Source organism: Taeniopygia guttata, chromosome 1A (genome assembly GCF_048771995.1).
Source record: "Taeniopygia guttata chromosome 1A, bTaeGut7.mat, whole genome shotgun sequence".
NCBI classification, from domain to species: domain Eukaryota; kingdom Metazoa; phylum Chordata; class Aves; order Passeriformes; family Estrildidae; genus Taeniopygia; species Taeniopygia guttata.
The window spans coordinates 51,708,699-51,733,155 of record NC_133025.1 but is presented as its reverse complement, the minus strand read 5'-3'; the positions used below and the strand labels follow the sequence as shown (position 1 = coordinate 51,733,155).

The 24,457-nt window shown below is 43.0% G+C and overlaps 1 protein-coding gene across 2 annotated transcripts in view; it reads right to left on the bottom strand.

Moving 5' to 3' along the window:
* SYN3 (synapsin III) overlaps nucleotides 1-24,457 on the bottom strand; it is a 191,048-nt gene that overhangs the window by 140,344 nt on the left and 26,247 nt on the right. For both annotated transcript variants that reach the window (XM_030263118.4, XM_030263117.4), the window contains 2 exons: nucleotides 17,613-17,670; nucleotides 7,813-7,904 (listed from right to left, as the gene is read on the bottom strand). In XM_030263118.4, the coding sequence (XP_030118978.4) occupies nucleotides 7,813-7,904; nucleotides 17,613-17,670 (150 nt within the window). The remainder of the gene's footprint in view (nucleotides 1-7,812; nucleotides 7,905-17,612; nucleotides 17,671-24,457) is intronic.

Genomic DNA, 24,457 nt, shown 5'->3' with positions numbered 1-24,457 from the left:
GAACAAATGTGGCTGCTTATTTAAATAAGGTAACACAGAACTGTCTTTAGAGAAAAAAGAAAGCAACATAGAATAAAGAATAATCTCTCCTTGCTAGGCTGGAGAAGAGAAGCAGAGTTGTTTTTGGGTTTTTTTTGGTTTTTTGTTTGTTTGTTTGTTTGTTTTTTTTTGAACATTTTAATAGAGAATGGCTGAGTAAAAAACATGGGAAGTGTGGGAGATTAGTGATTAGTGCAGCAAAAGCAGCAGGAGGCAGGAATCACAGTTGCAGTAGGATACCACTGCAGGCAGATGAGGACAGCATGGAAGATGCTCTGACTTGCTTCTCAGCCACAGGTCAGTGCTCAGCTAACCATTAAATCATGTCACACACTCTCTGAACTGTACTCTGACAGTCTCAAAAGTCTGACATATATTTTACTTCTAAACTGATTGACATTGACAAGGAAAATCATGTGGACTCAGACAAAGCCTGAAAGTAGTAACAACCACACCTGCCAACACCAACTTGCCTTCAAAATGCTTGTGATCCTAAGCTTTTACAGAAGGTGATCCAAAAACTTTCCAACATCACAGAATAAAGTCATAGAGTAATTTAGGTTGGAGAGGATCTTTGGAAACCATTTGACCCAACACCATGCTCATTGCAGGGCTAAGTTTGAAGTGACATTAGAATGATTGCCATTCCCTGGAAGAAGCCTTAGTAAAAACCCCTGTGTAAAGAAGACAAATTGTGGCAGGATTGATAAAGAAAATAGCTGATCAAGACTGAAACAATATACAAAATTTTCAACTATTCTTGTATTTAATCCTGAATGAACTAATTACTGAGTGCTCCAGACCCTGGAGGCTTATTCCTTATTGGAAAGAATTACTGTAAATGCAAAAAGGGTCAGGGAGTAGTTTAGTATCTGAAATGCTCTCCACCCTGGTCTGCTCAGAGTGAGTTTTTCTTTCTGGCAGCTGCCTGCATGCCAAATGCTTTCCCGATAACTGTCAGCATCCTGCCTGCACGTCGGCTGGGCGCCAGCTGCCAGGGAGGTGAAGGGGGACATTATTCATCTGGGACATCAGCAAACCCCGAGGGGAGAAGCAGGCCTCCAAGCAGCTGTTTAGCAGCAGGAGCTGAGGTGGAAGTAACTGAGAATAAATACATAAATCATCACACTCCACTGTCCCTTCTCTTTCGTACTTCCTGCTAAAAAAGAATTTTAAAAAATGTATTGAGGACAGGGACAGGCAGGTGAAGAGGGGGATATATTAGTGAAAAAAAAACAATGTTAGATCATCCACCACATGGGAATAATTTCTCAGTTTATAAATGTTTACTAGAGGTGTTAAATTGCTTCATATGTAACTTCAGCCTGCCAGGGTGTATACCCCGTTAGACACCTCACCCCAGCTCATTGTCTCTGCAGGGTATTTCAGTGAGGAAAGTGGTCATTTAGCACATTGGTCCCTTGCCTAAACTGAATTTTCAAAAGCTTACAGGCTGTTACACACACTTTTCCATTACATTTATGGATTGCCATGCCATCAATAGAAAAAATATTGCCCAAATGTTTCTCAGTGTTAAATACATAGCACATACTGTACTCCACCATGGGGCACCTTCTGTGAAACTTAGGGCAACCATGTGCTCAACATATTTTTTTTATGTGGCTGCTAGAAACCTAAACTTTCCCTATCAGTTTCTGCCATTTTTTTCTCCTATTTGCAACTTCATAGAAAATTGCAGAAATTTGGTTTGGAATGGCAAAACAACCAACACAACACCACCCCACCCCCAACCCCCAAAACAACAACAAGAACTAGAAAAAGACATTTCAAAAAATACCCTAATTAGGGTCAAGAATTAAATTAAAAGAGACAGGAATTAGACAATGGCTGGCATTTGTCTTTGGCACAAGCTTCTTGGAGCATGAGAAGCTGGACAATGAGCTGCTGCCTACCAGTACTTCTTACAGCAGAGTCCAGAAACAGCAGCTACTCTCACGACCTTCCTGGGCATGGTCCCTGTAGAAGGACTACAAGAAACCATCAACTCTTGTGAACAAATAGTCCTGGAGAGACAAGAAAACGTGCTTCAAGCAACGTGCAACTACTGTGTGGTGAGCAAGCATGGACTCTAGGATAGAAAACCTCCACGCCCCTTTCAGGCAGCTGCTTCTCAATGGGCCTTTGGGGTGAGTGAACCTATTGGGATGGGGAAAATGCAGTGGGCAGAGGACAGTGTCCTCACCGGGCTTTAAAGAGTCTTGCATCTTGGAGCAGATGTATGTTTTTAGTCATCATATCTCCTGGAGTCTGCAAGCTCTGAATAGCAGGGAAACACCTGTGAGTTGGCCAGTTTCTTCTCTACCTCTCCCATATAAAAGGATTTTCCTCCTCAAGCTGTGACCATACTGTAGCTTGCAGTGTGAAAATAAGCTTAAGGAAAAAATACATTCAGGGATTTTGGGGATGGTGATTCAATAGGCTGCTGTCCTGGTGTCACAGCACAGGGAATGGTAGAAGCACTGAATCAGCTGAAGCAACAGGAATGTCAGTGTTAACTGGAGGAATGAATGGGCTTGTGTGGACAAACTGGAGAATTCACTGACCCCATCACGGCCGTGCAAGGGCACATCATCCAGGGTGAGCAGGGGAGACACACACCTTGCACACACAGGCTACATGCAGGCAAGGCCTGTAGGGCTAAACATCATTCCATGGCAAAGATCTCCCCGCAGCAAGGCTTTGTCCTGAGTGCTGTTCCTCCTTCCTTTGCTGCCATTTTGGACACCCCTCTACACTTGCCAGGGCCATTTCTCCTGGCAGGGCCCTCCCCACGTCAGACCCTGGGCATCTCCTGGTCCACCAGCTGCTGTCTGTGCTGTGGGGTTGCACAGAGCCTGCATGCCACACTCTAAGTGGTATGGCCACCACTCTGATAGCTCCCATGCAAACATGTGCTTTCTCTCCTGGATGGTTGACCCCAATGGCAAAAGAGGAAGTTCTACAGGGAGACAGGAGATGAGAGCAGTCTGGTGCATGATTAATTTATATCCTTAAAGGTCTGAAATGCTCCCAGAGACATTAGTATTCCCCAGGTAAAAGAGCTGTCCAGATTTTCAACATATCCCTGCCTTATATCTACTGGAATTAATAGCTGAAGTCTGTTGAAGCCCAACAGTCAACCATTTAATTGAATACAGAACCTGAGATCATAGTTTGGGAGTCTAAATGTTGCTGTCAGAAACAGACACAGCCCAAATTTTCATTTCTACTTAGACACTTTTATAATATCCTGAAAGCATAAATACATCTCAGAGTAGGTGCAGTGACAACACTGACAGCCTCTTTATACTGCCAAAATATTGATATGAAAGGCCCTTCAGAGGAATGTGAAAATAAAAATCCCAGTCCTCACATCTAATCCCATCTAAAGTGACACAGTCCAAGAGCTTTCTAGAATAAATTAGATTCCAGACAGTTCACTCTGTCTCCTTCTCTGTCTCTGTTTTTGTGGGTCAACCTGTCCAAAAGGAGGTTGTGTATGCACTGGGAGCAGGAGTTGCTGTGTCTAAGTTGGTGAGGGATCCTTTGAGATGAATAAACACTACCTCCTGATTCCCAGTTACTTTTCAATAGGGAAGGTCTGCTGCCATTTTTTTCCAAATAAGTACTGGGGTAACAAGAACCAATGTGTGGGAGATTCCCCACCCCACCAGTCCTGGCTGAACCCAACACTGCTTCTGGTGCTCAGCTCATCCCACCAGTGTCCTCAGCCAGGGCAAGGGTTACAGGGCACTGACACAGAAAAGTGCTTGCTAGAGGCTGCATGAGATACTTCATGGCCAGCTCTCTGTCTGAAGGAAATGTGCGGAATGGGCTGGTGGAACCTTCACAAACCATGGTGGATCTGGCACAGAAAACACAGATGCAGTTCTTTAGATTTGTTAGATGATTGCCTCTGTCTCCAGTAGCACATTTTGCTGACATTATCTCAAATCCTCCACCCTCTCCTATAGATGTGCAGAATGTAGTAACTAAAAAAGAGAAGCTGGAGACCCAGAACATTGTTACTATAAAATTAAAATTCTTGGAACCACACTTGTCTTAAAACTCAGGCAACCTAAGTAATGTCTGGTTTCAATTAAATTGTTTGCTAACTTACTTGTAGCTACTAATTTCAAGATGCACAGGCTAGGAGTCATGTATATGTCCATATCTTTGCTTTCTATAATTGCCAATAGAAATTCTAAAGTGTCTTGTTTTCTCTTTTTTTTTTTTTTTTAATTTTCCTGAGGCAAGAGTGGCAAATGGAAGGTTTTAAGGATTGCTATACCTTCTTACTAAGGGATTTAGTGGTAAAAGAACCACAATTTTTTCCTGGTACAGTTCAAATAAGTTGACATGGGGTGTGAAAGATTGCCTTAACTCCAAGGTGTCAAAAAAATCAAGTGATCAGCAGAAAACACCCTTTGGTTTAAACTTTGCTTTACAGGTTCCATATGGTATTTCCAGTTTAAAGAAAGAACTAGGAGGCCTGCTCCAAAATGGCAGAATTTAATAGGCTAGTAAATTGTTAGATAGCTTATCAGTAAAGAGGGCAGCCCAGTGGTTGTTTAATATGAATCTGAATATTAATTGTTGCTGTTAAGAAATTTATTATTTAAGTGGATTAAATCTACTGGTCCGTAGTATATTCACTGTCTTTTCACTAAACTGCTACATTCTATTGCTCTCCCTTTGAAGAAGAATGTGAAGCAGGCAGGGCTCCTGCAGGGGGAATCCCAAATGTGCTAATTAGCAAGATGGTGTTGTATTTATCTCCTTATAAGTTGTCAGTGGGATTTACATGACTCTGGGTATTCAAAAATATGATGAGTATTATATTTCACCATCTAGAAGCATTCTAACTTTTGACTGAATATTTTGCTCAATAATTAACAGAGGCCAAATAAGTGATGGAAAGAAGATGACAGCAGGAGCAGGGTTGGTGCACACGTGTGATTTGAAGGTGTCTCCCTGTGTCTGGGCACTCTGAAAGGTGTCTGTGGCCAGGCAGGACATAGCTGTGGATGGGATGGTGGGACTTGAAGTGAGGGGGAAGCAGCTGTACCCATGTGGATGGGTTGAGGTGCCTTTACACAGCTCAGTTCCACAATTTCCTTTCTAAAGTGAAAAAGAGTTTTAATTTCTATACCTTCTAGAGCATTGGAGTGGCTGTGGATGTTGACTGACCTGAGCTCTTAAACTCACTGAGCTGGGCACAGCAGGGGCGCATCAGCACAGGCTGTAAAATTATTTGCTCTTTGCAAGGATTATGGCATGTAGCATATGCTATATAAAAATTGCATATCCAGACAAGTATATATTTACCAAATCTTCTTCCCACAATGCAAATATGTCCTTAAACATGCAGGGATGAAAACAAACAAACAAACAAAAACCCCTGAGCTAATGCCATTCAAAAACCCCTGTAATTCACATATAAATATCCATGCAAAAATGGTAGCTGGAATACCTGTGTGTTGACTGTGAGCAGAAACATGAACACCATGCCCCAGACAGTTTTGTAAAATAAATTTTGTCTTCAGTTTCAGTTTAATAGCTCAAGATCTTTCTGCCAGATGTATGAGTGGCTTTGGGAGGAAAGACACAGGAAGGAAAATGAAGATGTGATCAACCTAGGAAATGGTTCTTGGGAAACCTTCCAGCACCATGAGCAAGCGAACACAGGAGTGCATTAGCGCTGCACACTGTCTGATGAGTGCTCCAGCGGCTACTTCATGGGACATAATGCTTTGTTTCACTCAGAAACAGACATTTGTGGGACACGAGAAAGCAAATGCATGTAACAGACACAGCTTTAAAATTTTTTAGCAGAGTCTCGTGAAATTTTACCAAAGAGCAAATGGAGACTTGAGGATGTACTAAGAGAGACGTCAAGACCTGAAATTAATTGATGGACCACAGTCATAGCTAATTGTCAGTGACATGTTTTGCTTTGCACTGTTTGGATTGGAAATGAGATTTTGAGAAAATAAATAGAGACTAGCATGCCCAAAGTTACAGTTTTTCAGCTGTTCTAATAATCCCTTTCAAAAATATCACTGCATGCTATATTATGTGTCTCTACCTCTAACTTTGAACTAGTTGCAAACAGACAAAAGCATTGATTAAATGTGTCAACAGTATTAAACTCAAAGATGCTGAATACACCAAAAAGTGCAAAGGAACTGTACAAAAAGAAGGAGGATTGCTAGAAAAATTAATTTGGAACAGCAATGAGATTTCAAGACAAACATAGAAAAGCTATTGTATCAAAGATGAAATGTAGAGTTGTAATGAAACCATAAAGATGAAGGATTGGGAATAATAGGACAGAAGGCAATATTGGTGAAGATAAATAGAGGCATCATACACAGATGTGACAATGTACACTATTCTTTACATAGAACTTGTAAAGATGCATCTAACATCAGCTCCAAATTGCTGTCACTCTCGTGCTTGAAAGAAGGGGAGCAATGCTTTTGGGAAGGGAATTGGATGTGCAATTTGAGAAGCATTGCTTGGGAAAAGAGTCTGCTTGCAATGACTGCAATTATGAAGTAATGCTAGTAGGACAGAAATCCCCATGACAGAGATAGGTATTATTTCTGAGATATACCACAGGGCAAGGCCAGATCACTGGGAACCTCCCACAAAGAGAAAAGTGGTGTTTCAAGAACAAATCAGGCTACAAGCATCAGGATTGTACAATTACAGAATAGTTTGCATTGGAAGGGATGCAAAGGTCATCTAGTTCCAAATCTCTTGCCATGAGCAGGAATACCTTCCACTAGACCAGGATGCTCAAAGCACCATCCAACACGGAGCACTGCCAGGCATGGGCATCCACACCTTCTCTGGGCAGCCTGTGCCTGTGCCTCACCACCCCCACAGTAAAGGATATTTTCCTGGTATATAGCCTAAATCCACTCCCATTCAGTTTAATCAGCCCCATTCAGTTTAAATTGTCCCCTCTTGTCCTATCACTACACACCTTTGCAGAACTTCACTGTAGTACCCTTTACGTACTTGAAGGTCCCATAAGGTCTCTCCTTCTCATCTCTAGGCTGAACAGCCCCAACTTTCAACCTCTCTTCACAGGAGAGGTGTTTCAACCTCTGGATGGTTATCAAGACCCTCCTTTGGACTTGCTCCAACAGCTCCACGTCCTTCTTACATTGGGTGCCCCAGAGCTGGATGCAGTGCTCCAGGTGGGGGGGTCACCAGAACAGAGCAAATGGGCAGAATTCCCTTCCTTGCCCTGATGGCCACGCTTGTTCGGAGGCAACCCAGGGTGTGGTTGGCTTTCAGGGCTGTGAGAGCATACTGCTGGCTTATGCCAAGATTCTCATCTGGGCTTAGTGGCTATTGCAAAGGCAGTTCACTGGGATCAGGGCCCAAGACAGATAGGCTAATGAATTGGAGCCTCTATTTAAAATGAGGGTTAGTTTACAGAGAAGGAGAAAAAAATCAAGGGAGATCTGTTGTCCCTTTTATTGGGAGTCTGGAGGCTAAAAAGAACCTGAAAAAGAGGCATTTGCTGTTGCACAAAGGGTCTAGACCGGAAACAATGACTGTATGGCATAATGTGCACCTGAGACCTGATACAAACCCACCAGAGTCAGGACAATCTTTTCACCACTTCCAAAAATCCTTGAAGCTACGAGCACTGTGCTGCCCTGATTCAGACATTTGTCACCCCATGAGGACAACCTGCTTGCCCCAACATTGATCCACAAAGTCCAGCTTCCAAGACCAGCTGGTGCTCCTCACCTGACCACCTTGGTGCCGTTCCTCATGACCTGCATGTCCACCATGCAGCCACCCATGACATAAGCAGCCAGGTTCAACTCAGAGAACTCAGCCTGGAGTGGAGAAAAAGGACAAAATGTTACTCAAGGGTGGCAGAGACACAAACACACAGACACAGACGCAGAATTTTCTTTGTCTGGAATGCGCCTTTCCTTTTTTTTTTTTTTTTTAATTTTTTTTTTTTTCTGTGAGGCAACTGGAGATCCAATTATAGCTGGTTTGCCCTGAGAGACTGCAGAAGTATTTATGGCTCCCACACTTGAGGTGTAAAAGTACACAGGATTAGGCTTACTGCAGTAATAAGTACTGAAGGAATTAAGAATGAGCAGCCTGAAAAATGCACACAGACTATATAATTATTATTATTAATATTATTATAATTATTATCATTATCATTATTAAAAAGATGTAAGGTCATTTGAATTCAAATTCCAAGTTTCCACTTGGAGACATCAATTTAGAATTTTGTCTGAATTGGCTGTTGTGCCACTGGCTAGCTATAAACCTAACACAAAAGATTTAAACCTTTTTAAACCTCATTATGTTGCAGGAAGGTGATAAGCAGAGGTCACCTGATGTGATTTGATGAAAATTACTAAGATTTTTATTATTAAAGAGTTTGCAAAGGTGGGTAAGTTATTAACAGAGCTGCTCAATGATTAAAACACTTTGTATTTTAAAAGAGGCATGACTTGCAAGGCTGGAAAGACTGACAAGGGGTATTTCAGCAGTGCGGAGCAAAAGACATGGGGTGATTATGATAAATATAAATTAACAGGTTTCATTTTTTGAGGCAGAAAATTTAGTCTTCTCCTTTTGAGTAGTTTTTTTCCCCTTCCTTTTAAGGCATTTTTTCATACTTAGTATGATGAAGACTGGGCAGCAGTAAAATCATCTTCTAACCAGTAGCTGTGTAATACCAGAACACTCAGATGGTGCTGATAATACTTAGGACTTTATTGAGATCCTTGTACTGTTTAATGTTCTTCTGCTACTTCTATTAGTTAGAACCAAAAGATAGTGCCAGGAACAACTTTTATACATTAAAAAAACGGAAAAAAAGCAAGCAAGCAAAAAAAAAAAAAAAAAAAGCGTGTTTTGTCCTCATGAACTCATGGAAAAAACTTGCCAATGGAGAACTTGTGCACCTGTAAAGGCTCAAAGGCCAGACGACAAATGAAAAAATAATTTCCAACTTTCCTTTTAAAATCCACATAATTTTAAAGCAATGGCTGTGGACTGGTGACCCAATGATGTAATGAGATTTCATGTCTGCAGCTCTGCGTAAACTTTTTAAAGCAACACCCTTACACGATCTTACATCACTGTAACTCCCAATTACAATGAAAAGGGGGGAAAATTCCTATTGCCAAGAAATAAATTCTGCTTCAAACACACACACAGACATGCTCACAGGGAGGGATTGGCAGTGGTTCAGGTGACTGCCTGGATTTTACTCATGAGATATTGCACTGTGTCGCCTTGGCCACAGCCACGCTTCTTCAGTGACCCTAACAGATCAGAGGTAAGAAAACATTTACCCCTGAAAGGCACCTGCCTTTTATACATTTGAAAAATCTCAGGACACCTAGGGAGAGAGGAGTCCACCCTGGACAAACTCAGTAAGATCAGATGCTTTGGGCACCATCAGTGATCTCCCCAATGGGTCATGGCAAGCTTGCTAGTTTACACATTAGCTCCAGAGGCTCTGTGGACTGGGGAGATGAAAGGATGTTTGTTCCACCTCTGTGTCTCCATATGCCTCAGAGATGTCCCACTCTGAAAGCAGAGTGCTGTCCAGCTGGACCTCCAGCTTCTGTTGCTGAGGAATGCATCATCTGATATGAACACTAGTACACGAAAGGGAAGTTTTAGGTCTGTATTTTCATGTTCTTTATGCTTTTCTTCCAAAATATTTTTCTGTGATAGTTTGTAGTAAAGAGCTTAACACTCCTTTTTGCTGGGGGTGAAAATGGGCAATCTTCATTCGATGAGGGGCACTGGGATTCTGACTAAGTTGGTCTGACAGGCGTTTCCCTGAGGCAGCCAGGCCAAACAAAGCTGTGCTCAGACACCTGACCTGCAAACAGCCCTGAGAACCCCCCGAGCTGGTGAGCACTTCATGCCAAACTGCCAGGACCAATTTCAGGCCCTGCTAATGTCAAGAGCCAGAAGAAAAGGAGAAATCCCCTTTGGCAACCATTGTCCAGGGAACACTGGCAAGGAGAGAGAAGTGTAGAGAAGGTCTGGGGATTCAGCTATCTCACTCCCAAAATGTCCAGATCTACAATCAGAGCTGAGGGACAATCTTGACCTTTGCCTGGCATTCACTTCTGCTTTAACAGACAAAGTAAAAGAATGCTGCTGCTTTCATGTAGCTGCTTTGTTCCACCCAACAGGCTGCTGCTAGCTGGCTTTTGGAAGAAGGCTAAAACCTTCAGTCAGCAGAAATTGTTTCCTGTTGATTTTCCAGTGCTCCCTGTATTTTTAACTTTGTGGGTTTTGTAGCCCAATGACTTCCCTTGGCTGGGATTTCAGCTCTGAGATCATCTCCAGCCTGAGTTTACCTTGCAGACAAAGAGGTCTTTGAAAGCAGCCCATGCAGATAGAGTGACAGGTAACTGTGCATAAAACAGGAGAGCCCAGCTCCCCGTGGCCTTGCAGAGTCATTTGCATTAGGAATCATGGAACAGAAGAAGGCATTGCATTAGCCTGATGGTGTTTTATACTTTGCAGCAGTGCCAGTGGCTGCAAAAGCATTCAGAGCAAGAGCAAACCATGTGTGACAAACGTGACACAAACTGTCCTGAAGAATAATGTAAAAAGACTGTGGGAGTAGAAATATTTCATACCCCTCTGAGGCTCAGCTGTGAGATGATGCCCACAGCTACTTTGATCACAGTTTTGTCAAAAATGCCTCCTTCAGGTATTAAGAATTGGAAGACTCTCCAAATCATTTGGACTAAACCTTAAGGCACTCTCAGTTTCCATCAGGGTCCTCTGTGTGCTGGAGATCTTTTTGGTGAGCTATTTTAGAGTGTCCATTTCTGTTTCCTGATATTAAAACAGGAAGATACTGTCATTTTCAATCATGCAATAGTAGAAATGCCTGGCTTGGCAGCTATGCCTGTCAGTGATTTAAGGGAAGCTTGTGTTCAAGGTGTATTTTAAGCATTTTTCGTAGAATAACAGAAAGCTGTGTTGAAAGGACTTTAAGACATCACACAGTCTTTCTCTCTTTCCTAAGGCATGACCAGCTCTGCCTCTGCCATTGTGTGCAGATCCTACATAACCTTCTTCTGTCTTCCATAGATGAGGAACCTCCTCAGGCAGTCTGTACCTTAACAACAATAGAATAATTTCCTAAAGCCGTATCTAAATCTCTCTCCTTACTTTTTAAGGCAGCAATTTTTCGTGTCCATTACTTCTTTCTGCAGAACCTGAAGACTTATTCCTCAAAGACTTGTCCTTCCTTTTTTTCTTTCTTTTTTCTTTCTTTTTTTTTTTTTTTTTTAAGACAAAATTAGTCCCATTCTTGTAAGATTTTCTAGTAGGTGATGTTTTTCAGTGAATTGATCAGAGTTGTTGCTGTCACAGGGAATCTCTCTGGCAGGTCCACAACTTCCTCCATATGTAAAATTGCCAACCATATGCGTGAGTATGGATTTGTCATACATGCAGCAGTGTGACTATTTTTTAACTCATATTCTGGCTGAGATCCACTGTAATCTTTGAACTGCTTTGTCTGGGCGACCGACTAGCCTGGTCCGTGTCATGGCTTAGGCACTTGGGATGAGGAATTGCTACTGTATAATCAAATCTCATACATTCCTCTGTGGGTTTTATGCCTTATTTGTTGGTAGATCTTCCAATATGTACAAGGAAAGGCCCACATCAGGCTGCATTCCTAAAGCAGCACATTTCACTACAACCATTACAAGGATCTCAAGGGGAAAGTAAGCAATCCCTAAATCATGCACAGGCAGAAAGGTGGGCAGATAGTTTGGATGCCTATGGGATGAGGGCTGAGGCTATGCAGGCATGCAGAATTAGAGATTACACATCCTGATTCCCTGTGTCTTTTCCTGACACATTTTTCCTTGGGCAGGCACCCTATCCCCAATACCAGGATTGCTCTCTGGGAGGAAAGAATGGAGAGAATCCATCTGTCATGTGAATATTGCTTTGTGGCTCCAAGAGCATCTTCCACAAGTGCTCTTCACAAGTCCTGCAGCTGGGATGCATTCTCCTAGGCTAGAGACAATGCTGGTGCTGAAGATCCACATGCCTTCACCTGTGTGAACACCTTTTGGTTCATTGGCTCTGATGGCATTCAGAATTGTCTCTTGAGTTTTCATTTCAGAAGTTACGTGACTACTTGAAAACTTGAGGTTTAGAAAAAGCAGATTTCTAAATATTTTGATCCCAGGAAACGGCTCAAAACCATGAACTCTGTAAACTTCCAAAAGTCCATGAAAATAGAAAAAAAAGAAAAAAAAAGAAAAAAAAAAAAGAAGATAGTATTCATTTAAGAAAATAATGATTTTAGAGTAATTCTTGCTACTTCTCCTTTTATTCATGGTTTCTGAATGCTTGCATGTGGTAAGCTAGGAGAACTCCGTTGCTGTTCTTGAACTGCTTTCTGGCATTCAGCTGGGAAAAAACCCAAACCCTAAACATATAATGAATAAAAATTATACCCTTGTTTGACAAGAGGCTAGTTTTCCTTTCATCACACACACAGACCTGTCAGACTCTACCTTTTGAAAGGACCATTTTGCACCACACATGAAAATACGTCTTTAGGGGGGGAAGTACAATGGAGCTGGAATTCATGATTTGTAGTACAATTATCTTCTATGACTGCCAAGTACAAATTTTTCCTGACAGTGCTGCCAATGGAGTCATAATCTATACCACAAGACTTTTCCAGAAGCATGTACATAGGAGTTCACTGAATAATCATTCCCTGAAAATAAACTGAACAGTGGGAACAAGTGAATGAGCTGTGCAAGAAAAATGCGTGTCAGACAGACAGATGGACCCACCTCGTCACAGCAGGAAATAGTGGGAAGGAGAAGGGTGAACAAACATCAGGCATAAAAATGTAGATGGACCTTTGGGCTTCATGACTCCCCTTTCACACTTTTCACCCCACTCGACCATCAATTAGCCAATGCCAGGAGAGAGATCTCTGAACATATTAAAACTCCTTTGGGAAATACCTGCAGGAAAAGTATCCTGAAGGTGGTGGATTCTCTCTAAGAAGTGCTGCTTGCTCTTGCCTTCTGTGTCCCTTATTGGTCCATGCAGGGCACAGGAGTGAAAAAGACCATCAGAGCCATAGGGTTTAACCCCTTGCTACCCTTGGCACCATGTCCTGAAACCTTCACTTGCACCAAGGTATTTACTGAAAGCACTCATGTCTCCTTTATCCTCTGTTACGGCAGGAGAAACAAACTCAACCCTTCCAGTCTCCTCTCACAAGCCACATCTCCATGGCCATCCCAGTGACCCTGCTCTGCACATCTCCTGCTTTGCAGAATCACTCTTCCAGACAGGTGCCAAGTGTCCCCCTCATCTGCCTCCCACCCTCAGGGTCATGGTCTGTCTGATGGCTCTGTGGCTGTCCAGGTCTCAGCCCCATCTCTTGCCCTCCTCCGCTTGTCCATGGATGTGCTGGGGATACGTGCCTGGGGCATGGGGCATGTTTCATGCCCAAGGAGACCCCACACAAGGTATGTTATGATCCAGATGAAAAATCCCAGAAATCCTTAGAGCACACAAGGTTTAGTTTTCTCTGGGACAGCACAGAGAGGGTGGGAAGGGGGTGCTGAATTAGTTTCTCTCTAATGAAGGAAAACATCTGACAGAGCATAAGGCCTATGGCATAATTCCTCCTCTTCCTCAGTATACTGTGGTTCCTAATGCCTCCTATCCTCTGGCCAATGAAGAACTGAGGAGATAAAAGCAAGGTTTTTTTCTATGAGAGACTAAAAGCAATGTGGTCCACTCTCGTGGCACTTTAAGATTCTTCTTTAAATTAAACTTTTAGAGCCATTTATTCAAACTTATGCTTTTCATTTCTAAAAGAACTTTTTTAGTATTTGTATTTCTAGAGAAAAGAACTGGAGATGCATACACTGCAGTTCTGAAAGCTAGAAATCACCAGACAAGTAAAAGCGACAATGTGGATCAAAATCTAAGCAGCTTATTTTTAGCACAAAATAGAGATAGTATTTTTAGACTCAGCTGTTTTAAAGCTTAGAGCTTTACTCACACTGAGTAAAACTTAAACCATCAGGGTTTTAATCAGAATAGGTCAAATAGATTTTCACTTTTGGATCAGTGTTTCAATCAGTCTCATGAACGACTATCATTGCTACTGAAGTGGAAACACACCCAAACAAGCAAAATGTAATCCAAACTGCCTCCAAAGAAAAAGGGGCTATGACTCAGGAGAGTGCTTGAACTGTCTTTGCACCACCAAAGCCTTTCACCTCCCTCCCTGCAGCCAGCAGGAAGAAGATAATGGCACTGCTTCCCCAGTTTCATTAAATGGTGGACAATAATAAATCCTTCAGCCTTTAAAGCATATTATAAATATTGTTTCAGTGTTACACTGAAGATCAGAAGAGAAGAAACAAAGGTGGAAACAAAGTCAGACTTCACATTAATTTTAATGAATGACAGGAGGGTGGTGTACACACCACAGTGTCCCTGCCAGCTCTCTCCTCATGCACTGGCACCAGGTGATGCCCACAGGAACCCCTGTCTCTTCCTGGGGATAATGGATGTGACAAACTAGGGCCTGGGGTTGCTATCAAGGTATGCAATTCAATCAGTGCCAAATAAGCAGAAAACCTTATTTGAGAGTCCATGAAACCTATTTTCATACAAGCTGAGACTTGCAGAGGCAGCTCCCTGAGCAGCAGGATGACATTTAACAGCCTCTCCCCTGATTACTACCCAGTGTCTAACATGAACTGGATTCACCTCTTGCAGAAACTCAGTGTCTTCAAACATCTGCCTGTTTCTCTAATTCAGCTGAATGGAGCCAATGCGTTCCACAGAGCTGGGTGGGGGGACAGACAGAGCAGGACAGCATGATCACATATGTCCTGCATTCCTCAGAGGAGGGGGGAGGCAGCCTGCAGAGCTGTAGTGGTGCACAACCAGATTAGATAACTGACTTCCCGCTGCTGAGAGAGGGAGAGACGCTGCTGCTTGCAGCACTCCTGCTCCATTACAAACAACTGATGTCACGGCTTTCAAAAAATATCACCTACTATCCTGTTCTGCTTCCCCCACAGATTGCTAAAGTGGCTTGCTTAGAAAGAATTACAATGTAAGAGAGATGGATATGAAAGAGGAGAAGAAAAAGTTCAACAAACTACTGAACATCCTGGAAAAATGGCAGAGTTAGCATGGTCAGTAAAAATAAGGCAGTGGCTTTTGCCCAATGTGGTTTTCCAAGAGTACTTAACATTTGGATATTTCCTTTCATTGCTTTCTGCCATTCAAATGTCTTTGTTATTTAGCTTTTCAGATCAAATGTGGTTTTTCTCCTATAAAATCTAAAAAAAGCTCCTAAGGCAAACTGCATTTCTGGCTGAGTTAATAATGTGTGGTTATCTGAAACATGATCAAATGGAAAAATGAAAAACTAAATGAACTTACTGAGCAGACCAAATGGTTCAAGAGGTGCCTAATAATCAAACTCTCTGATGGAAAGTTTATTCAGAACTGAACAGCCAGGTTAAGGCTTGTGCACCATGGCACAATCTGCGCTGTCTTGGGAAGGGTTACAGGAGTGAAGACTGTAAGCTGGGAACTCAGAGAGAAAGATGTGGACCATGTTGACGAACACAGTTATTTTCTTTTCTTTTTTTCCTCTTTTTTCTTTTTTTTTTTTTCTCTTTCATAAGAAAACTGTGGAAGAACATTCATTTTTCAGGTAGAGAGGGTCAGCACTGAGCTTCAGGGGACCTGTTCCCACAACAGTTTAGGCTGCTGGACTACTTGAGGAAGAGGTGAGATTAGGAAGGCTCCAAATAAATCGGGTAGGAGCAAGGAGTGAAAATTAACTATCAAGAAATACTGAGCAAGGATGGATGGACAAAAATAAGAAGGGAAGAAAAAGCCAGAGTCTGAAGGAAGCAGTGCCTCTCTCTTGACCTTAACAATATGCATGAGGGCCCTGGGGTCAGATTCAAGGACTGCCCTTGACAATGCAGCCTCTGTGTTTCCCTGGAGAGACATTTATCCAGCTGGGAAAAGTCATCATCCCTTCTCCTTCTGAGGTCTAGAGGAGTCAAGAGCAGCTCCCTGTCCACTAAATGGAGGCTGGGCTGCCTGATCTGAGTGGCAAGGAGGAGAAAAGTGGAAATAGCCAGGATCCTTGTTTTCCATTCCTCAGCTCTCCTACCCACTGGGGGCTTCATTCCCTTGGGCAATGCTTCAGTCACTATGTGGGCATTTAATGAAAGCTGCAGGGGCTTAGCCATGGCCCTCACCAGCAAAATTGCATTATGGTCTTTGCTTGGAGCAATTTGTTGTCTCATCTAGAATATGGGTATTCAGCCTATGTGAAGGATTTCAAGAGGTAAACTGGGAAAGCGTCCCTACAAGAGTCCATGGGGACATGTGATGAGCTACCTTGTAAAGGTGATGAGGGTCACAGCTTGATACCCCAGCAGGGATCAGGAGTCTATTCCTGACCTTCTGCACTCACCAAACATTTGAAGGCAGTTCCTTTATAAGGACTTCAAGTGTAATAACATCTGAGGAGAAGGATTATGAGGGGAAAGGCAGAGACTGGAGGTTTAGAAAAGAATTAACAGGCCATTTTGAAGAGTACCAAGTCTAGCTTTGAAGCTGAACCTGCTTTGCATGATGGAGAGGGTTGAATCAGAGGCTTGAAGGGAAAACCTAAATTATTTGGTTTCATACTTCTAAGTGAGTAGCATGATTTGTAAATTTTTAAATTTTTCCTATTCTCTTTTAGGATAGTTGCTAAGGCAGACAACAAAATAAAGACTTTGATAAGGAAATGCCAGGAAGAATTATTCTTGCTAATGCCACCCAGACTGACAAGTGTGATATCAATAAGAAAGAAAAATCTGTCTCAGACACGGTTTGATCAGAACATGTGTGCTCATGAACAGTCATACACAACAGGACAGGACCCCTTTGAAAAGAGAAGAAACACCTTTTCAAGGGCAATAGGTCCTGAGAAAGTCTTCAAAACCACTGCATTATTAATCTGTACACACACACACGATGCAGAATGAGCAGCCTTATAAAACCAGAAAATATCAGGTCATTCAAACAACATTCAGCAGCTTTATTTACCCACCTAAGCATTTTTTATAGTCCTAATGAATATAAAACAAACATATGATTCCTTCACGATCACCTTCTAATCTCTACATCTCTCTCTTCTTATGCCTGCTTTCAAGCTGGGTGCCTGCAGATGATTATTATTAATAATAATTTATTTTTTGGCAACAGCATTCAGTCTCAGTCCACTTGGGACTTTTTTTGACAGACACTTCATAAACACACAGAGCAGGGTACAGACCCCTTCAACTGAAATGAATATCTGGTACCAAGGCTAACAGGAAAACAGAATGTGTCCAGTGCCCAGCAGAGCACATAAAAAAACATGCTATGAACCTCATTACTGTTCCTGGGACAGATCACCTCTCCCTAGCCGCGTCCATATATATTTCTTAGAGAGAAATTCACTTGACACTGACCTGTTCCACTCGGATATCAAATTCTCCATTCACCTTCTTCCCCTGGAAATATTTGGCCCTGCAGAAGAAACAATAGAGACAAACATGGTTAAATAAGATTTTTTGCTTTCATTACATACGATTTTGCTTCTGCGTTTTCCCATTTTGCTATCCGGGTCACAGCATGTTTTTCTAATTCCTATCTTCTTTTACCTTTCTGTTCTCCAGGAGAAACCTGCCAAGCCAGATGAAAACCACATTGAAAAGTTCCTTCAAGGCTTGTTACTTTTTCATTTAATTTTCAAACTGAAAACCAAATGTTCTCCTAATCTTTTCCAGGGAACAACTATAATCAGCGATTCCTTGCTATATCTCATTTAATACTCAATCTTTATTCTGTAAAAGGAGAACAACATATGGCACAGCATCAGGAACTTCTTCTGATGTTGAGCAAGGAGCTTTATCATCACAGCTGAAGTACTTGTGAAACCTGTTCTCATTCTCTCTCGCTCCAGAGCTGCTTTCCACTTCTGTTTCTTTTTGCTGTTGATTTAGGGAAACCGTATCTGCATCTCTACAGGGTCACTGATGAAGCATCTCTTCTCCTGAACTGAGAAAATGTGTTTGTTTTGGGATTGAACACTGCTGTGAGAAGAATATTACAGCTTCCACCACTTCTGTTTCTATCTCCCCACACTATGCAGACAACAAAGCACTTCTAGAAGGTTGTTTGTGAAAGGGGAAGGCTGACAGTAGTGCTGGAGAAGAAAAAAGAGGAAAAGGACAGGCAGTTTTAGGTTTTTGTACTCATATTTGTGTATAATGCCCTTTCTATTGATTGGTGAATGGGGAAGTTGCCAACATAAATTTCCCTGTGAGTATTTCTCTCCAATTGTTCCTCTCACCAAACAAGCTTGACAGAAGAAAATATGAATTTATTTTGTCCTCCTGCCCTATAAACTTTCAGAAGGCCATGTAGGCTCCAAAGAGCTCTTCTATTTGGAAAGCATTGAAAACAGTTTAGCCGTACAAGAGCTGTTTCCAGAGACAAAGTAACTCTAGGTTCTGTTTCCAATTGGCAAAGACAGGACAGAATAAAGAAGTAAAGGAAAATGAGGGGAAGCCGTCTTTGCTCCCTATTTTATAGTATAAGAGAGAGGAAAAAAAAAAGCTGGCTCACATTTTTACTATGTGTCTATTTGTTCCAATAAAAAAAAAGGAGAGACAGTAGGAAGGCAATTTTCTCCGTGGCTGAATCACACCAGTTTATATCTGAATGCTCCCCTCCCCAAGAAATGTGACGTGTAAATAAAAAAGTTGTTTTGTCATTCTGGCTCAAAATGAAGTAAAAATTTTTCATTCTAATAGAAAAATACATTAAAAATTACAAAAGCCTTCTGCTTAATTCTAACAAGGACATCTGAATGCTGTATCACACTTCCCTTCCCAGACTGCCCATCCATCAACATGTAAGACTTCTGTATAGGTGAGGGACAATGCAGCAGCGGGTGTAACTAAGACCAGGTGACTCGAACAACCCTGCTTTGTATGAAAAGCAGATCTCTGCCATTTTTCCTTCTTTTTTTGAATTTATGAGCATTGTATGAAAAAAAAACACCAACAAAACAACTCAACAGACAAGCTAAGACATCGTGCCTCTAACAATAAACAGGAACTCTAAATGCACTTAATATTTCCATTAAATTTCTGGAGGCATGGCCCAAGAGGGTCTGGCAACATTCCTCACTCCTAGACATTTGGGATATTGCTGGAACCAGTGACTTCTTAAAAACTGCAATAAGCTTTCAGAGGGCTCACAGGAACTGGTCTGAAATTTGAAGCGTACTATTCCCTGGTACAAGTTTTATTCCCACCACGCTCATAATACATATTCCTTACCCACATTTATGGAACACACTTCCTCCCTCTATGGCCTCTCCTCTTTGTTGACCAGTTGGTTGCAAACTCCTTGGTGATGCTGTGCTTCAGCTTGTAATGAAGTGTGACTGACCACGGTCCTCAGCTTGGCTCAGAGGCATCAAAGAGGCTTCCACTGCCTGGTCCAGGAAATGAGCCTCCACATGCTTACACAATCCTCTTTCTCCTCTCTGCACTACTGGCTGGGCTTATGGGTGGTCACACTCTCAACACAGAGGGTGCATCCAGCATTAGGAGCTGCTGGAGTAGTACAAGGGACCTCAGCTTAGACACTTTGTGACTTCTCTGTCCTATCCCTCTTTCCACACAGGCTGGCTCATCCAAGGTCCCTAGAACTTTCCTTTAACAGTAAAATATATCACTTTCTTCCCAAAACAGTCCCCCAGGAAGCTTAACCTGCTCTGAGTGTCTCTGAAGACTACAGGTGCTAGGCAATTTGCAGCCAAATATTTTGGTCCGTTATTTTTAGACAGCCAAGGGTAAGAATTAAATATTTCTTACTGAAACATCTTTGAAATGGATGGAATAATGTTTTCAATTCTCACCTGGGGTTTTGGAGCTCCTGGGCAGTAGAAGCTATCACAATTAAATGAAAAATGGCCTTAGCATCCTCCTGGAGCCCCTCAAATTTTAAGCAAGCTGGAATCATTGCCAATGCTGTGGACGTATCATACCTCTTGTAAGAGACTCTTGGTCAGTTCTGCACAATGTCTGAAATGGCTTGAGGTCCTCACAGTGGACATGAGACAGAGGAAAGGAAGACCACGCTGCTGTGGTGGGGATGCATGAGAAAGAGAGTTGTTTGTGGCAGCTTCCTGGCTGTTCAAGACATTTGTGGATGCTCTCTGTTCCAAAACCACCTGAGCAAATCTCTTCCAGACCTCTGTCTAGGACCTGACTGCTGCAGAGTCATCTAGGCAGCTTGTAGTGCAGCAGAGAAGCTGTGCCCAATCAAAAAAACTTTCTGGCAACCTCAGAAGTGTCCCCACTCACCTTCAGCTCCAGAGATGAGAGGAGCAGCTCATGGCCCCAGGAGGGCTCAACATCTCCAGCTTGGGACTGGGAGAGCCACTTGCCACACAGCCCCAGCGTCTCTCCCAGGCATTCTGCAGGCCTGGCCGCTGCTTGGCTGGCCACCCCTTTATTTGCAGCATGTCAGATGTTCAGCTCAGCAGAACACAGAGCTATAATTTGGCTAGGCAGGGTGCAGATGGGCTGGTGCAGTTGCTGTGATCTCAGTGAATTAGCATGTAAACATGTTTTGACTGAAGAAAACTGCAGGGCCATGCTCAAGAGCAGTTCCTGGGTGGGATTTATAGAGCCAGGCAATCCATTTAAATGTGGCCCCATGGACTGGGAGGGAGGAAGCACTGTGATAAACAGACAAATGTCTGCCCTGCCTGGCAGAAAAGGAGCCTGCCTTGAACCCCTCTCTCCTTCTGATTAAGAAGCTGCATGTTGTGGAAAAGGATGTATTTTCTGGGTGCAAAGGCATCAAACAAACCTGAGTTTTGCTTTCTGCCCTAGCTCTGACATTATTACAGGGACATTAGAAACCCAATGCCTCTTCTTATGAAGTAATCTGGAAAGGATAAAAGTTTATTTTGTAGAGATATTCTGTATACCAGCACCATTCTGCCTCAATTACCATGGTTGGAGGAAGCATATACAACAATTTTCTGTCAGATATGGAGTGTATCTTTACCAGCAGTAGGGAATAATAAATGATCATTTCACCTCCCATTACCTACCTCAGGCTAATTCACAGATTTTCACAGCTTCTTAGGAGAGACCTCAGTGGAACTGATACAGCAAATATTGGAATGCTGTCTTGGAAACTGGGAAGCCATTCTTCAGACGAACTAATAAGCCTGAGCCCAAATCCCCTGTGTTGTGAGTGAACCCTGACTCACACCTCTATCACTGTTCAACAGAGGCCTTGAGCTACAAACTCAAGAGCTGGCCTGTACCTTCAATCCAGAAATGGACTCTCCTCACTGAGAGCATGCAAAAGGACACTAGGATTATTGTAATGGCAAATCCTCCAAATCTTCTGACTGAGCTTGTGCCTCTGGATCAGGACATAAGAAGCAGAGAAAGCCAAGGCAAACTTTGCATGGAAACCACTTCTTATCTAGAGCAGGAAGCAGCCTTTCCTATGCTATGGAGGGGCCAGAGCAAAACACAGCGAAGGGAGAAATGCATGGGACTCTTGGGGAGAGGTGGGCAAGGGAGTGGGTGGAAGAAAGAAGGAGAGAAATGGTAAGAAGAGACTAGGGTAAACAAACCAAAGGGCATCCATGGGTAAATTCTGGAATTATCTGAATTATTTCCTTGGTATCACATTACACATATTTCTCTTGAGCCCTTGGGAAAATAAGGCATGTAATTTCTCTCTGAATAACCTAGGAAAAGGCAAGGCTGAAGCCCCCTGGTTCGGGTGTGGGGGCACCTCAGGGAGGGTGGGGAGGTGGTGAGCCACTGTATAAAATCCCCATGTCAAAGGGCCTGGGGGCCCAAGTGATGCACAAGGCACTCACTGTATGTCCGCATTGTCTCCTTCATAAAAAGGGCTGGGACTGGGAAAAAGGAGGCAGTTTCCAGGATACTGGCCAGCAGCTGCTGGAATGCTCCAATCCCCCCCCAGCCCCTACACGCTATAAGGGCAGCAGGGAGGGGAAGGGGGAGGAGAGATGCATTTATGCCCTTTTTTTTTCTAAGGGTGAAAATAAGGAAGGTTTTCTTTTCAGGAGTCAGTTCTCACTCCCTCCATCACTTTTCCTCACTTCAGAAATTCTCAGCTGTACATAGTAAGGAATTTTGAGATGGTCAACTGACTGCCCAGGGCATAGGGATGGGAAAAATCACTCCGTAAATGCTGAGGTCTGCAAATTGCTGGAGCTTTTGTCCACATCTACTTTGGCCCAGAGACCTTTATGCAGTGTTCAGCTGTGAGATGGACTGGTTGGTAATTAAAACTTATTCTGCAAGAGTACCTTGGGGCAAGGGGTGAGGGTGTCAGAAGAGCAAGTAAGAGTGATGGATGTGTGCTTTGACACCACAGAAAACAAGGTTTGAATTCAAAGTTAGATGGACCAGAAGCAAGAGCAGAAAGAAAGAAAAGGTATTCGCATTGTACATACCGACAGGGAAGGACCAGTGAGTAAATCTCAGGTTTGTGGTGGGTCAAAAGGTAACCCTAAATACACTGATACTTTGCCAGGAGCTCCATAGAAGCTTCAGCTCCATCCTTGGGGCAGGGCAGTGCTGTGACCAGCCCTGCTCCTCCCTGGGGCAAGATCACCTTGTTCTTGGTGCTGTCACCACCTGATTTGCTGTGGCCACCGAAGAGAGAGCCAGCTCTGCAGTGCTGCAGGTGTGTCCTCAGTGTCCTCAGCCGGGCTGTGGGAACAGACTTCTTTCCTTGCCTTCTCGGGAGAATCACAAAACCCAGCCACTCTGGTTACTGTAAAACCACCCCTGAAACATTATTAGTTATGGGATCACATGAGAGGAAGGAACGCCTCACCCGAAGGGGGTTGTGCTGGGCTCTGATGGCAGGACGGGTTTGGGTTTTTTTGGATAAAGGAAGTCCTTCTGGTGAGGTCCTTGATGAGATCTGAGGTCCCACCCTACAGGGCTGGGAGGATTTTCTGGGCTTGAATGCTGATGGCAAGGGAAGTGTTGGGGCAGCAAGGGAGAAGGGTTTTTGAAATCTTCTTTTGTGAGTCCTCCCTTTCGGAAGGCCTGTTTTCCGGGGAGACCTGGCTTGGCAAGTCACCAGCACTTCAAGATCACAGACACAGCCATTCAGGCCACTCGTTCTATTCAAAGAATTGTGGAGTCCCACACAATAGTGGCCTCCCAGCATCTTCCTGTGCCACCTCCTGCTCATCAAACAGGGGTAATCAAAGCCATCCCCCCACCAAGAGAAGAAGCACTAGTTAGTGCAGCACTATTGCTTTTGGGCACAGCTTTTTGTGCTTCTCCGAGCTGTCAGAATAGGAAGGACACTTTGCTGTAGGTCTGGTCCCCCACCCAGGCTGTGCTGTGGTCACATTCCTCCTGCCCACAAAGAGCTGGGGGTAGGAGGGTAGGGGGTGGAGGTGGGGTACTGCATTAAGTACAACATGAGGCAGCAATTTGATTTTGTGTATTATCAAAATAGTGCATTTCTGGAACATTTCCACATGGCTAAATCTAAATAATATGGCCTGGAGCTGTTTGCAAGGGGTATCATTTTTTTGTTGAGGATTTTGCAATATTTTTTTCCAGTCTACTACAGTTCTCCTTGAATTTGAGGAGCAGTAGAACTGGCCTAACTTGGACAAGCCCTGGGGCAGGGCTATGGACTTTCAGGCAGAAGAAATCTGGCTCACAAACCCTGAGAAATATATCTGAGGGTTTGGTTTGTTGGATTTTTTTTTTAATATGTACAGGACTAGGCAGGACATTCTGAGGTTAAATTCTATGCATTTATAAGAACCCTGGTAAAGTAATTAAGGACCCAGATTTGACTTGCATTAGCATAGTTATAGCCTGGTGGGGAATGTTTTCCATATTCCTTGTGTCTATTTTTGTAATGATACTAATCCTTTACATTTCTGTATCACCTTTCATTTAGGGGGACTAGATCCCAAGATACTTTACATATGCAGGACAAAAATACAGACATACATGACAGTGTTATACCTAAAACAGATTGAAAAGTGATGTGATAAATGCAATTTCTTGAAAAGTTTTGACAGCCTTGTCTCCTTTTCACCCCTATGTCTGTATGCTAGGGAATACAGAAACTCTCCATGCTCCTCCCAGGCATGCATATGTGCACAAGCACACACACTCTTTTAACAGAAACTTGCCCCCACTTTCTGCTTTCCACTCTTCAAAAGTGGAATTCAGGAGGTGTAGGAGCAAAAATATTTGGT